We start from the raw sequence: 16,169 nt of genomic DNA, 5'->3' as shown, positions 1-16,169 counted from the left end.
AATCCCCTCTTATGAAATGTATGAAAGCTCATTCATTCATTCATTTGAAGAGGGTACTATACTCATTTTGACCTTGTTGTTTATTTCCTATTTATGATAATACATGAATCTTTGTGATTTATATGCCTATAAAATAACAGCCCTTCATCTGATAATTCCTATCACTTTCATGTCATGCTGTACTCCTAAGATTCCTCTGTGGATGAAACTGATGTGACATTTAACAAATTTGATCGTCCATGCAGTGAGCTATCTCAAGAGAATGGCATAATATTCAGTGCTGCAGTTGTGAAAAAATACATTTAATAGCAGTTCAGATAGAAATGTTTTCATTTCTTTTCTTTACCAGTTTCATCAATAAAAATCGGATGATTTTTTTTACATTTTTCTCTGGTACTTCACCCTACTGTATGTGCATGGCAGGTGAAAAATGTTTCAGGCTTTTAATTTTGAAGTATCAAGTAGGAAATTTGTTTTCAAATGAATCAATGTTTTTATAGTTATTTACACAGCTGAAACCAAAGTGCTGAAATGAAGTGTTAATTGTTACTTATAATTTTCTTCAGTAACTGGTACAGTTATGTAGTGTCTCTTTGATAATACTATTTCCAAGTATTGTTTGGAACAATCAGATGTTAGTGGGTGGTAACACAATTTTATTTGTTTACTGTTTCATAAATTTTAAACCATCAGTAATTCTTTGTAATGTTTCAGGTGGCGGCTTCATTAATAAATGCATCTGATAGTTTAAGGTACGTTTTTATTATTCACTGTAGAATTTTTTGAGCAGTATAAATTTTTACTTGCTCCATGTGAAAGGAAAACAAAAATTAACCATTAGGGACCAAAATACAGAAGTTATTTTTAAAAAGTTCTATTTTTGGAGTTCTATTTTTGGAGTTCTATTTTTTTCTCTATATTAACCATATATAGTATATATAGACAACAGCAGTATTATGCATGTTATCAGAGAAAACACTATATCTACTATTCTGTTATTGCAGAAGATTAAAAAGTAGCTTTACAATATTACACCATACATCAGTACCATTTATAACATTGGTTTGCAATAACAACACAAACAGCAAAAATGAAAACTAAAATCCTTACTTAAATAGTGCACTGTAACTTGAAAAATTATACACTCAAATAATTTTCTAATGGTAAAAATCTAATATGTTGTGCCATCATAGAGAGGGACAAAGATGCCTGAAAAATTTCTACTAGCAGATAATTTTCTAATGGCAAACATTCAGCACATTGTGCTGTCACAGAAAGAAACTAAAATGCTTACTAACTTCATGGCCAGCTGTAAGAGCTTCTGTAAAACTAATAACCAGTTCAGATGTCGAAGCAAACCTTTCTAAACTGTCAAAGGCATTTAACACTTCATGGTGGTTAGGCAGAATGGTCTTGTCCTCCTCACATCCTTGTGATATATTTTGCACCTCAGATAGAAATGTTTGTACTTCAGGTTCAGTATTTAAAATGTCTTGCAGAATATTCCATTGTCAGGTGAAGTGATATTTTTGCTACCATCTAACTTGCCAACATATTGTCTCTGGGCATTGCTATAACAGTTCTGTAAGTGTTATGAGGAAACTGATGGGAACTGATTCTCAGCTTGTATTGCATCCAATGCAATCCAAATTGTTGTTTCCATCTTGTTTTCAGCAATACGGGTAGCGCAAGTCACTCACGATACAATGTCTTCATAGCAGCAGTAATGCCTTGATTCAAAGGCAGAAGGCAACTTAATGTATTTTGAAGTAAAAAGTGAACATTTACATTAGTTAATATTTAAGCAAAAGAAGCCATTTACTATTAACTGTCAATCCAAGCTTTCCAACAATGAGAATAGATACAAGGTGAAGCATTAATTAGGTGTTCTTGAAAGATATCAATTCCTCAGATTTACTGATCACCCAAGAATGTTGTTTATCTTTGTCATATAAATTACAGACAATTATAGCAGTTAAACATTGTTTACTGCTGGCCCCACCATGCCACATGTCACCTTTTATTTTGTGGGTTTGACTTGGCAGAAGTTGTAAAGAAACCCCAGCTTTGTCCACATTGGTGGCAGAAGATACATCAAACTTTTCTCTCACTTGGTCAAATTCATACATTCGATGCTTGCCCCCTTCTTCATCAACTTTATTCATTTCATTGCCATTCACTGAGCATGAAATTAGGCCTCTATTTTGGAACTTACACAGCCAACAAGCAAAACAACTGAAGTCTGTTTTGAATGTCAAAATTTTCTGCAGTCTCATTTGTTGTTGGCTAAATTAATAGTTCCACTCAAAGATACATTGGAAGTGCACATATAGCTGAACCATTGTAAAAGTTCACCATCTTCGTACATAACACTGTGAAGTCACTTTGATTTGCACCTGGAACACAGTGCATCAGAATGAAGAACTCTTCATTTAAGTAGTGTGGGTAATGTAGATTTGCTGAGTCTAAACTTTCTGCCAATTGTGCTGTTTTTCAATGCACCATGTTCTGCTTCCTGCAGAATTTTTAGTTTCGCTTGCTGATCTATTCTGTGTGCTTCCTATTGCATGACAACCCTTTTACTGCTTGGAACTCAATGTTACTAATACTGGCCCTATTTAAAGAACGTAAAAGCACATCTCAACATGGAATGGCACTTGTTGATGGAATCTAGTTTTTCATACTGTTGGTGTTATACTTTTTTTTCCTTGTTGATGGTGATTGTTGAGGAATTTTATGCGCAAAGGTCAGCTAGAGAAACATTAGGAAAAAACATTGACAGTTCAGGTCTAATGAAAAATGTAATGATGCAACAAACAGTTTGCAATTCATGATGACTGAAATTTTGTAACCAGTAAAACATGTGTACATCACTGCCCATACCAATATTTTGCTAGTGTTAATCAAGTGTTCACCTTAAGTGAGTTCATGTTAAGCATGATGTTTGGCATGTACATGATTGTTTATTATTACTGATAAGTAAAAATATTACAAAGCAATAGGGTTAGTAACACATTCTATAAAACAGCTGGTTTGTGTGTCTGTTCCTTAAGAAAAAGAGTGTACTTCTTTTACACAAAAAAAGCAGGTGAAGTTTCAGCAGCTGTATAGTGCTAACTATTCTAATTGAATGTGACATGGAAGTCATAGAAATTCAATGTGATTGGTACAAGCTAATGCCCTGCCATGTAGAACAAGTAAGAGGAAAGGGTGAATGTTATATTTCCCAAAACTAGAGTCAAGTTTGAGTCCCTTCAGATTAATGAATGTTGGGCTGAACAGGTCTTTAAATACTGTGTCAGCAATGTGGATTGGGAAACATAAGCTTGTATTGTCAGTTTACAGGCCACCATCATGATCTTAAATTTCATAAAGCAGCTGTAGGTAGCTTTAGTAAGACCATGAAGACTTAATTGGTGAACCGTCTTTTGTGACTTGTGAGAAGCTACTAACCAAGGACACCTAGAATCACCAATGTCTGAATCTGGGAAATCTAACACAGAAAAATTCCCCAAAAGGACTTAATGCACACATTGCAAACTTGGCTGATTTGGAAGAAAAACTGATGGTGATTTATCTGGCTATCACAGTAAAATGAATATTGATCAGTTGTGTTCAGATCATAGGAGGAAAATGTTGTCATCACAGAATTAGAGTGAAATTACAGGACAAATGTTATCAAGAAGTATATAAGGCAGACAGAGTGGAGGGACAAATAAACTTTTGTGTTAATAATTTTCCTAGTATTCTTATTCTGTAAAAAACCACAATACTGAATGGAAGTAAGAGCAAAGGGACGAATAACTCCCTGGACTTGATTATCTTTCGCAAGGTAGAGAGAGCACTACCTAATTCAGAAGACATCAAAGTGTGCATAGTGAAATATTCAGCTATACTGTCTGCAGTGCACTATCAGATCTTCCTTTATGTTCAGTAAAGCTCTTTTTTCCTGGCAAAAGATGTTCTCATACAAAATTGTAGCTATACTTATTTCGTGTTTGAACTGTAGTATCCACTTGACCTGTTGTATAGGAAACCTGGACTCATGGTTGCAAAATCATTTTTAGGAAATAATTCAGTTTTGCATTTATTGTGTATATCCATGGTAAACATTTACCATTTTTCACTGAGTAAATGCTCACAGATGAGTGTGGCTGCTATGTCTAGATCTACATCCATTCCTTGCAAAGCACTGTGAAGTAAAAGATTGATATCTCTGATTAGACCTATTTAATGTGCATCACACACCCTTCAGCAATGTTTTGAGGTGAGTCACACAGTTGTTTTGAAACCATCACCTTTATAGCATGATTGGATTTCTGTGGTATCCTAGCAATGGATTCTCTGGTATCGTAGCAATGGACCGACTGCTGTACCTACAATTGAACCAATGTGATGATTCCATTGGTATCTCCACATATTGCTACACTCAAGAATTTATGAAAGTAGTCATAGGACACTGTTTCTCCTTTTTGTGAATTTTAATCCTAATGTTTGAAGCTAGTTGGCAATGCTTACACCACTGCAAAATTCTATCTAGGTACAAGGTAATACATTCTTTTAATTACTTAATAGTTGACACAGCTGGTAATTATATGTGCCTGTACAATTGTGGATAGTTTTGCCTTTTTATCTGTCTTGGCTATAGAACTGAGTCAACAATACTGTTAATAATAGTTTACCTACATTTCTATATTATTTATAATTACTTCTACTCATGAATTACTCTTATTACATTTTGTGTTGCTAACTCTGTACTCACCTGACCAGAAATGTTGTTCTTCCTCCCATGCACCACAATAATTCCCACCATATCAAACTTCAACTTACCCATTTCTCATTTCATGTTCTCTGATTCATCTAATCAATCAAGGGACTTAACATTCCACATGCTGACTTGTAGCAATATTGTTTCTTTCCTCTGATGATACCCACCAGAGTAGCCCCCTCAGAGATATCTTATTGGGAGACTATATTGCTACTAGAATATTGTACCCAATTGGATGTCATTATCATTAAACTATACAGCAGAGCAGCATGTCCTCAGGAATTATAACACGTGTAGTCCCCCTTGATTTTAGCTGTTCACGGTACTAAAATAGCAAGGTCATGTTGGCTAATGGTACAAGACCAGATCGTATAATCATCCAAACCATTCTGCATTTACATCTATGTAGATACTCTGCAATCTAGCATATGGTATGGTGGTGGCTGGTACCTTTACTGCTAGAAAAATCTACCATTCATCTTCATTAACCACATGTTAGCGTATAGACCCTCCCTAGACATCCTTCCATTGCAGTTGTATGTACTGTATGTCTGTTTCGTTAAGACATGCATGTCACTTCACTTTGGCAAAATAAACGTTTCATATGGTAAGTGGGTGCCACACAACTGAAACGTGTGAAATAACTTAGCTATTACCAAAAAGCCACAAAATTAGGAAATCGTGACATTGTGCTGTGGAGATGCAGATAGATTAGTTAATTGTATACTTACTATCATACATTCTCACAACACACTGTAGTAAGTTATTGATTATCGTAAGTTATTTTTTGGAAGTTACACAGCAATTAAGAGTGGTTGGTAGAAATGAGGCAACACATACTTAAGGAAAATTATAATAACTAAAATGGTAAGCTGCAGTTAATAAATATAATATTAAACTCAAAGTTAATCAGGGTTAACAGCATGTATAACTGTTCATGCAATGAGCCTTGACATCATACCATAATTCCCAAATATCACAAGCTTTGTTGTAGGATTTCACTGTGTCATTTAAAGGACAAGAACTCCATGAGAAATAGCAGAAAGCTGAATATGAATCAAGAACATAAGCGTTGCAATTTGCTGTGTCATTCACTTTGGTTATGGGAAGGTTGTTCCAATGAGACATCTTGGTATATTCAGTGTTGGAACTTCGACCAGCAAAGTCTTCAAGAACATATTTGATGGTGGCTTGGGGGTTGTGGCAGCTGATGGGGCTGTTACTTGATGTTCTACTCTATCCCAACAGAACAAGATAGAAAATATTTGAAACCTAAAGCCACCACCATACTCATTGGAGAAAAAACGTACAGGAAACAATAACTGTCAAAATAATGATACTTGAGACTTTTAGAGCATCAGGTACAAATACCCTATCCCATGAATCATATGTGGACTCAGCCCCTAGATGCAAACATTGATGGTTTTGTGATGGAACCACCAAATTCCACGGCAAAAACTCTCAAATTGTCATCTCCCTAATGCCTTGTTGTAATGACACAAAGCTTATCATTGGTTTAATTACTCCTATACTGCAATGGAACATTCGTGGTTTGATTGCACATGTAGAGTAAGTGAAACTTTTTATTTGTAGAAGATCACTGTATTTCATGTGAGTCACTTTGTAAATGTTTCAGCACTCCCATGCTGTCAGGGCACAGAATCTGACTGGTTGCCACCTGTGTTATTTGCTGTGTGTGATGCATAAGTGAGAATAAGTGAGGGCTGAGATCAGACACTATCTGTATGAATTCTTAGGACAGTTATTGAACAATAACAATAGGATTTTGTTTTGATTTCACAAGATCCTCTTTGCAAGAAACATTGCTAATATTGTCCTAAAATTTTGCAAGCCATTTCATTTGTAGGAGATATTAATGTCAGTAATATGCAGGTGTAATGCCTCTCTCTCCTGGTGGGTTGTGAGATAAGCTATGTCTTCTGAATACAAGTGCTAGAATTTATTTCAGCACAGTTATTTATTTTCTCACAACTAATCTCTAAGCCTGCTTCATTATAATTTTAACCTACACACATGGGCATGCCAAAAGGTGGTCATTTAGGTTGGTACCACATAGAGCGAACAGAGGATTGTTTTACCATCTAGTGATACTCAAAATTGCTTACATCTTGCCAGACCATGGTTATTGCAAGGTAGATTCACCACACTGTTGGTGTACTTGTCCTGTTGTGGAAGTAAGTGTCAACTCATAGTATTCACCTCCTGCCAAGCTTGGTGATAGTTCCAATGCTGTTCATCTACAGTGAATATTTAGCCCAGAACAGCTGTCTACATCATTTCTTTTATCAGCTGGCTCAACAAAATATGAGTAGCAAGGAGGCGGATTTATTATTGTTATGCTAGCCCGTAAAACTGCTGTATCAGGCAGGAACAAATCTAAACACTGGAGGGGAAAAAAGGAGATGGCTCAGACAGTGTGGACGTAATGCCACAAGAAACATAGATATGACTTTTTATTTTCAAGTTGTTACATAACAGCTGAACTAGTAGGAAAACGTTAGCTTTATGTGAGAAAGCAATCTTGCCTCTTCTACTGAACCCAAGGGAAAATGATACATCACACAGTAATTACTGTAATGTGGCCCTCACCAACTGTAATCCAAATTAAAACTACTTGATAGCTGATGTCTCACTCGCCACTGCACTGTTGCTACATCCACTATCGGCTACTGCTCGGTTATAGGCAACACACAAACATAGCTGATTTTAAGTGACCTATGACTAAACTGTGGCAGGTGATAGGTTTTGTCCTTGAATTTAAACTCGTGTCCTAACCTTAACACAACTATGTGATCTGCAGTATACCCAAGAAAACAGTGATCAACAATCTGCAGCACAATTGGGATCATAATCATTTTGTTCAGAGCTTGTAAGGCTAACCTCCATGAGCGAACTCAAGTCAGAAAAATTTCTTAATGTTTCTTTGCATAGCTATCTTCTGCAGCAAAATTTCAGTTTTTGATTAAAGCAAACTGTATTTTCTCACTGTCATTGGTTACTTGAAACCATAAATCCATCAAAAAGCAAAACAATCAGAAGCATCAATCAGGATAGAATATTAGCACACAAGTATGTGCATGCTCCTACGCATCGACAGCCATATCCACACACAAATGACCTCATCGGGTAGCTCAAAAATGTCAATTTCCATTGTGATGGAATGGGGTAGCTGCAGGTGGAATGATTGGACCCAGATATCACACAGGTAGACCATGCACATACTGACATTACTTGCTGTCCGAAGACTGTGGTAAGATGGACTGTACGCGATTTGTGCTGATGTCACCACTGATATGTGTGTTTGACTCAGTCGAGGATGTTTTGGAACTCCAGGGGACCAGATATTGAGGAGTTGTAAAGATAGTTTTGAATGGGAGGCTGTAACTGCATTGGAATCCTCCCTGCAAGACAGTGTGTCAATTAGAAAGGGCTGCACATAAGCTGCTAACAACACAATCTAATGTTGGTAAAATTTGTGTGTGTCATTCACATTTGTTCATCAGTCTCGAAATTAATGTAGGTGTTTCTTCATTTATTGACCTGATGTTATTTCCTATATATGTACAGGTGTTGTCCACCTGGTTGATGGCCATACTACCTAGCCAGTAAGAAATTTGATGTTCTGTGGTAGTTGGTGATTAATTTAGAATCAAATAAAATGCCATGCTTTATTGCTTTGTGAAATAAATTTATCATTGGTGGTTTAAGAATTTCTACCCAAAGCTGAAAGTGTTCTCCAAAACAAAGAAAAATCCACTTGGAAAGAGTGATTTGGTTTTATTGTAGAATCATTGATTACTCTTGTTCTTTCCCCTTATCTTTGGGGGGAAACTCTGTCAAAAACTGGAGGATATTAGATCTTATAAATGTAATAATTTGGTGTAAAAGATTGTAGAACAGCATTTTAAAAATATTACAAGACTTTTTAATAACAGCAGCTACTGGAAAATTAGGAAACCTAGCCAGCACTGAATGGGACTGGTCATTATTGAATTTCCTGTTATCGTTTGCTTTATAAAACTGTTTCATCTTAGCAAAATTCTATCATTTTGGCAGAATGTCATTAGAATTTTAAATCACTTACATTTACTTAATAAGTTACATGTGACGCCCATACATCTTTAACTTTCAGTTTATAGTACTTGATTTTGTGGATAATGAAATACTGTTTCTTTTATTGCGTAAATCAACATTTCTCACCTATTTCCTCCTTCCTCAGTTTAATTCAAAGTGCTGGTGACAGCTGTGACATTTCATATCAAGAAACATTACATCAAGGTGTAGTCGATGACAAGCTGGAGATAGATGCAGAGAAGTCAACAGATTTCAGTATGTATCATAACTATACCAAAATATGGACTTCACAAGACGACAGCTTATGTGGCGTGAGAATATGTTCTAGTAGCATCAGAGAAAAGGAATTCCATAAGTTTAACTGTAGTTTCTGCCTACAGAGTTTCCCTTCAAAATACAGACTCATAATGCATATCTTCATCCACGTTGATGGTGTGCAGGCACCTGCATATGTGTGTAAGTCATGTGGTGAGGTATTTCTCACTGATGACTGCCTGAAAGAACATTTGAGAATGAGTGAGGGTGACCAAGCATTATCTGCTGCCAACAGTGAGAAACCTGAATGCAGTGATGACCATGAAAACAATATCTCATTGGAGTGTGTACGACAAGGAATTGTGGAACAGACTGAGAAGAAATCTTCATCCAAGGAAACCAGGAAAACTTTAAAGAAATCCTTTAATGACATACATAATACAGGTAATGTTACACAAGCTGCAGAGAAACTAGAAAGATGTAATGACTATGGAATTTTATGTACAAGTGATAATGTTAATGTGCACACTGTGCTAAATGCAAAAAGAAATCACAAATGTGATGTTTGTGGTAAATTGTTTACTCTGTTACGTAATCTTAAGAGACACAGCTTCATACACTCAGCAGAGAGACCCCACAAATGTGATACTTGTGGCAAATCTTTTAATGTATTGCGTAATCTCAAGGCCCACGTCTTAATACACACTGGTAAGAGACCCTACAAATGTAATGTTTGTGGAAAAACGTTTATTTTTTCTGACCGTCTCAAGGCACACGAATTAACACACACAGAAAAGAGACCCCACGAATGCGATGTTTGTGGAAAATCGTTTACTCGGTCGGGCCATCTAAAGAGGCACGTATTAATACACACTGGTAAGAGACCCTACAAATGCACTGGTTGTGGAAAATCGTTTAGTCAGTCTGGCAGTCTCAAGTTACATGAATTAATACACAAAGGAAAGAAACCCCATAAATGCGATGTTTGTGGAAAATCGTTTACTCAGTCGGGCCATCTGAAGAGGCATTTCTTAATACACGGTGGTAAGAGATCCTGCAGATGTACTGTTTGTGGAAAATCGTTTATTGATTTGGGGCATCTCAAGAAAAATGAATTAATACACACAGGAAAGAGATCTTGCAAATGTAGTGTTTATGGTAAATCGTTTCCTTAATGGGGCAGTCTCGAGAAACAATAATTAATACACCCTGAAAAGTGACCCCACAAATGCAATGTTTGTGGCAAATCGTTTTCAGAACTGGGTCATCTAAAGCCATAATTAATACATGCAGGAATGAGCCTCTACAAATGTGGTACTTACGGAAAATATTTGTCTTACTCTGGTAATCTCGAGGAACCTTGAGTACACATAGGTGAATAACCGTACAAATGTGGTATTTGTGGATCATTGTTTAATCACTCGAGTAACCTCAAGATACAGCTATCACTACTTACTGAAAAAAGGCTACACAGATGTGATATTTGTGGGAAATCTTTTACTCCGGTCTATCATCTTAAGAAGAATGCAATAATACATGGAGACCACTGAAAGTACTGTTGTGGTCAGTACATGTGTACATGTAGGAAGAAGACAATAAGTGTGTTATGAACATTGTTCACATGTGGTACAGAGGGGTCACAGATAATATGACAAATCCATTTTTCACAGCTTCACGTTGGAAGAAGTTGCATACAAAATAAAACGTATGAAGTACAGAATTGCAATCCTTATTGTAAATGCTCCATGCTCTAATGATCTGGCTACCAGAAATAGGTGCATTGAGAGAGATCATTTACTCATATGTGTAGAAGTTCCATGCAGTAATCAGGACCCAATATTCTTCAAGACAATGTACCAGTATGTTGCTAAATATTTCGAAGAAATTGCTATTTCAATGTTCATGAAGCTGTATGCACTACCCAGGCGACAACAGAAATATTTTTCTTAAATAGCCATCACTCGGGCTATTTATCTCAATAATGGAGAAAGATCCAAAAATCTCATGATTACGTAAACATGTTGCTGAGGTATGCCTCCATAATAGTAATGCTATTTGTGTGATCAATTATCTGCACACGTGTGAACTTTCTGTGTTAGTTCTCCATTAGGAAATAACTGATGGTGGCAAGTATGCAGAGAGAAGGCAAAAACTATAATTATCTGCCTAGTAGCGTTTTGATTCACCTAAAGAATGCAACAGTGCTTCTGTATGGTATGGACTAATTAATTATTTGTTTTCCAGCAGTAAATTGGGCTTAATGTGTACACATCTCACACAGTCCCCATTAATTGTAGGCTATCGGTTTGATGCTGTGTAGTTTGTGTGCAATAGCATCCCAAATTTGTTTCGTCATGATCTAATGATGTGAGCTGGGTGGGAAAGACAACAGTGTGAGCTATCATGCTGCTCGAACCATTGCAGTGTGATTCTGACAAAGTGATTTGGACAGTTATCCTGCTGTAAGATGTCACTCTCAGGAAATACATCAATCATTAAGTGATGCAGAGATTGCAATAATGTTAATGTTCTCATCTGTCATTGTGCTTTCAGTTATGACCAGCTGTTTCTTGGCACCTCATATGAATATCCCCCCATAGCATAACATTGCCTCCATGTTCCTGCACCTGTCGTGTGGTGCATGTATTTAACAATTGTTCATCTGGATGATGGCATATCTGGGCATGACCATTGACCTGGTCCACTTACCCCAACGTGTGACACATCTTTATTGGTATGCAGTCCAATCTCAATTATCCCATTTGTATTGCTTTTGTAACTGACCATGGTGTTAGATCAACATGGGAATACAAAGCTGTTATACAGGGTGAGTCACCAAACGTTGCCGCTGGATATATTTCGTAAACCACATCAAATACTGATGAACAGATTCCACAGACCGATCATGAGGAGAGGGGCTAGTGTAATTGTTTAATACAAACCATACAAAAATGCACGGAAGTATCTTTTTAACACAAACCTATGGTTTTTTAAATGGAAACACGTTAGTTTTGTTAGCACATCTGAACATATAAACAAATACATAATCAGTGCCGTTTGTTGCATTGTGAAATGTTAATTAAATCAGGAGATATTGTGACCTAAAGTTGATGCTTGAAACCTCCGATGTCTAGTTGCGTGTTGTAACAAACATGGGCCACGGTCGGCGAGCAGCATCTGCAGGGACATGTTTATGATGACGACCGTGTTTACGAGTGTGGCTGTAGTGTACTTTTGTGGTTTGGTCTAGCTGTCGCAGTGTCAGCATGTAGTGCTTGCTGCTAGTGTTATTCTGCATTTGTCTCCGCACGCAGACCAATTGTAGTAAACTGTGTTACCAGACGTCTGTGATAGTGTAGTGTTGTTGGAACTGTGACCATGGTGTATTCGAACTCTGAAAAGGCAGAGATGATACTCATCTATGGCGAGTGTCGACGAAATGCAGCTGAAGCCTGCAGGGTGTATGCAGAACGGTACCTGGACAGAGCATCCAACATGCCGCACATTGCAAAACATCTACCGCCAACTGTACGCAACAGGTACCCATGAGTACACGGGACATTGCAAGAGCCAGTGGACTGAGTCAAAGTAGTGTTATGCGCATACTGCATAGTCACCGCTTTCACCCGTTTCATGTGTCGCTACATGAGCAATTACATGGTGATGACTTTAATCATAGAGTGCCATTCTGTCAATGGGCATTAACAGAGAATGCGTTGCAGTTCTACTTGTTTACCGATGAAGCGGGTTTCACAAACCACGGGGGAAGTGAATCTACGGAACATGCATTACCGGTCCGCAGACAATCCTCACTGGCTCAGACAGGTAGAGCGACAGCGACCGTGGACTGTAAATGTATGGTGTGGAATCATTGGCGACGACCTCATTGGTCCTTCATTGGTCCTCACTTCGTTGCAGGGACCCAAACACCTGCAACGTACATCACGTTTCTACAGAATGATCTGCCAAGATTGCTCGAAAATGTCCCACTGGAAATGTGTCGATGTATGTGGTATCAGCATGATGGTGCACCTGCACATTCCGCAATTAACACTAGGCTGACCCTTGACAGGATGTTCGACAAGAGTTTCATAGAACGTGGAGGACGCATAAATTGGCCAGCCTGTTCTCCTGATCTTACACTTCTGGATTTCTTTCTGTGGGGTACGTTAAAGGAGAATGTGTACTGTGATGTGCGTACAACCCCACATGATATGAAACAAAATATTGTGGCAGCCTGCGGTGACATTACACCAGATGTACTGCGGCGTGTACGACATTAATTACGCCAGAGATTGCAATTGTGTACAGCAAATGATGGCCACCACATTGAACAACTATTGGCCTGACATGTCAGGACACACACTATTCCACTACGTAATTGAAAAAGGAAACCATGTGTGTATGTGTACCTCACCCCTCATGATATTGTACATGTGCATCAGTGAAAAAGACCAATAAAAAGGTGTTAGCATGTGGACGTAATGTGCTGTTACAGTCTCTTCTGTACCTAAGGTCCATCACCGTTCCCTTTGGATCCCTACGTAATTCGGTGCTCTCCGATACACACGATCGAACAGCGGAGGAGTGTTACTCAAGCATCAATTTTAGGTTACAATATCTCCAGATGTAATTAACATTTCACAATGCAACAAATGCCACTGATTATGTATTTGTTTATATGTTCAGATGTGCTAACAAAACTAATGTGGTTCCATTAAAAAAACCGTAGGTTTGTGTTAAAAAACATACTTCCGTGCATTCTTGTATGGTTTGTGTATTAACCAATTATACTAGCCCCTCTCCTCACATTCAGTCTGTGGAATCGGTTCATCAGTATTTGATGTGGTTTACGAAATATTTCCAGCGGTAATGTTAAGTGACTCACCCTGTATATCTTGAGGCCTCATGTTCAACAGTGTCAGCTGAATAGCTTGAAACTCATCAGCCTGCTCAAGCATTTTCTCCTGTCTCCACAGATTGCCATCTGTCCCACTTCACATAGCAGCTACGTTCTGATCTCCTTGTTCTAGGTAATGCATGGACATCCTACACCCTTTTGTCAGTTTGGGGTTTCACAATTCAACAGTGTTCCATAGAGGCTCATGATAGAAGCATCTGAGCAGTCAACCAGATTCCCTGTTTGTGAGATGCATTTACCCAGGCACCAGGCAAAACCATCTGCTCTTTGGCAAAGTTATCTATGCCGTTTTTTTTTTTTTTTTTTACACACACTGTAACTCATTTCTGGTTATATAGTTTCATTACTACGTGACATAACCACAGTGCCACTGGGTAGCACACCCTCCTCCAAGGGAAGTGGGTGTAATCATTTGCATCAAGTGTATCTTGATACAGAAGGGTCTTTTGTGTAGTAATTCAAATTTTCATGCTTTGTTAAATTTTATGCCAATACAGTACTTTCAGTTTAAGTGCCATATTTCTTGTGAAAAATACTTGTATTACAGAGCTCTGTACATAATTCTGAGTTAATGAAGATTAATTTTATGCATCAAATCTTTTCATTATTTGTTTTTAAATATCATGTAACTACTGTACAAACATCAGTGGGAAAACTGTCGTCATGTAGTGTCAGATAATAATTCAAATTGTTTGTATAAAACAAGTACAGTTGAAATAGCTCAGTGTGATTATTAGAATATGAATTTAATCCAGATGTATAATTTTTATTGTAATAAGTTAATTTATTAAATGTGCTTATTTTATAATTGCTTTGTTTTAATTTTATAGTGTGTGTTTTCCATAATTTCTGTGAGTAAATGTGAGGTTTTCAGAAATCTTCACTAATGCTTTGTCTGATATTTCATGTCAGTTTTTTGATTTCCTACCAATTTATTATTGTTGTCAGGTATTTTGTTTAAGTTTCGTTATACTTTTAATAACTTGAAATAGTTGTTATTAAGTGAAAGGCATTTTTGAATATTGTGACACTTTTGGCTGTGTGACTTACTGAAATGAGAATGTGTCTGCCATGATGGTTCTTGCAGCATAATAGTGTTCTGCTATCTGGGCTGCCCCCCCCCCCCCCATGAACCATGGCAGGGGCAACAGTCTGGATCATTGACTGATCTGGCCTTGTAACAATAACCAAAATGACTTTGCTGTGCTGGTACTGAGAACGGCTGAAAGCAAGGGGAAACTACGGCCGTAATTTTTCCCGAGGGCATACAGCTTTACTGTATGATTAAATGATGATGGTGTCCTCTTGGGTAAAATATTCCGGAGGTAAAATAGTCCCCCATACGGATCTCCGGGCGGGGCTACTCAGATTAAAACTGAAGAAACTGCAAAAATGTTGGAAATTAAGTAGATGGGACCTGGATAAACTGTAGGAACTAGAGGTTGTACAGTGTTTCAGGGAGAGCATAAGGGAACAATTGACAGGAATGGGGAAAAGAAATACAGTAGAAGAAGAATGGGTAGCTTTGAGCGATGAAGTAGTGAAGGCAGCAGAGGATCAAGTAGGTAAAAAGATTAGGGCTATTAGAAATCCTTGGGTAACAGAAAAAATATTGAATTTAATTGATGACAGGAGAAAATATAAAAATGGAGTAAATGAAGCGGGCAAAAAGGAATACAAACGTCTCAAAAATGAGATCGACAGGAAGTGCAAAATGGCTAAGCAGGGATGGCTAGAGGACAAATGTAAGGATGTAGAGGCTTACCTCACTAGGGGTAAAATAGATACTGCCTACAGGAAAATTTAGAGACCTATGGAGAAAAGAGAGCCACTTGTATGAATATCAAGAGCTCAGATGAAAACCCAGTTCTACGTAAAGAAGGGAAGGCGGGAAGGTGGAAGGAGTATATAGAGGGTTTATACAAGGGCGATGTACTTGAGGACAATATTATGGAAATGGAAGAGGATGCAGATGAAGATGAAATGGGAGATACGATACTGCGGGAAGAGTTTGACAGAGGACTGAAACAAGGCCCCGGGAGTAGACAAAATTCCATTAGAACTACTGACGGCCTTGGGAGAGCCACTCCTGACAAAACTCTACCATCTGGTGAGCAAGATGTATGAAAC

General features: G+C 37.7%; 1 protein-coding gene across 8 annotated transcripts in view; it reads left to right on the top strand.

Annotated features, from left to right (window-relative positions):
- The window catches only part of LOC126295194 (zinc finger protein 99-like), a 56,035-nt gene extending 44,003 nt beyond the window's left edge, over positions 1-12,032 (top strand). For 6 of the 8 annotated variants that reach the window (XM_049987506.1, XM_049987501.1, XM_049987505.1 and 3 more), the window contains 2 exons: positions 715-752; positions 9,009-11,726. In XM_049987506.1, the coding sequence (XP_049843463.1) occupies positions 715-752; positions 9,009-10,293 (1,323 nt within the window). In that variant the 3' untranslated portion in view covers positions 10,294-11,726. Of the gene's footprint in view, positions 1-714; positions 753-9,008 lie in introns of all 8 variants that reach the window. The other 2 variants (XM_049987498.1, XM_049987499.1) reach the window with 2 other exon arrangements.
- The last annotated feature ends 4,137 nt before the right edge of the window (positions 12,033-16,169 follow it).

This window comes from Schistocerca gregaria, chromosome 11 (assembly GCF_023897955.1).
Source record: "Schistocerca gregaria isolate iqSchGreg1 chromosome 11, iqSchGreg1.2, whole genome shotgun sequence".
Classification (NCBI taxonomy): Eukaryota; Metazoa; Arthropoda; class Insecta; order Orthoptera; family Acrididae; genus Schistocerca; species Schistocerca gregaria.
This window is presented reverse-complemented; position numbering and strand designations above follow the sequence as displayed.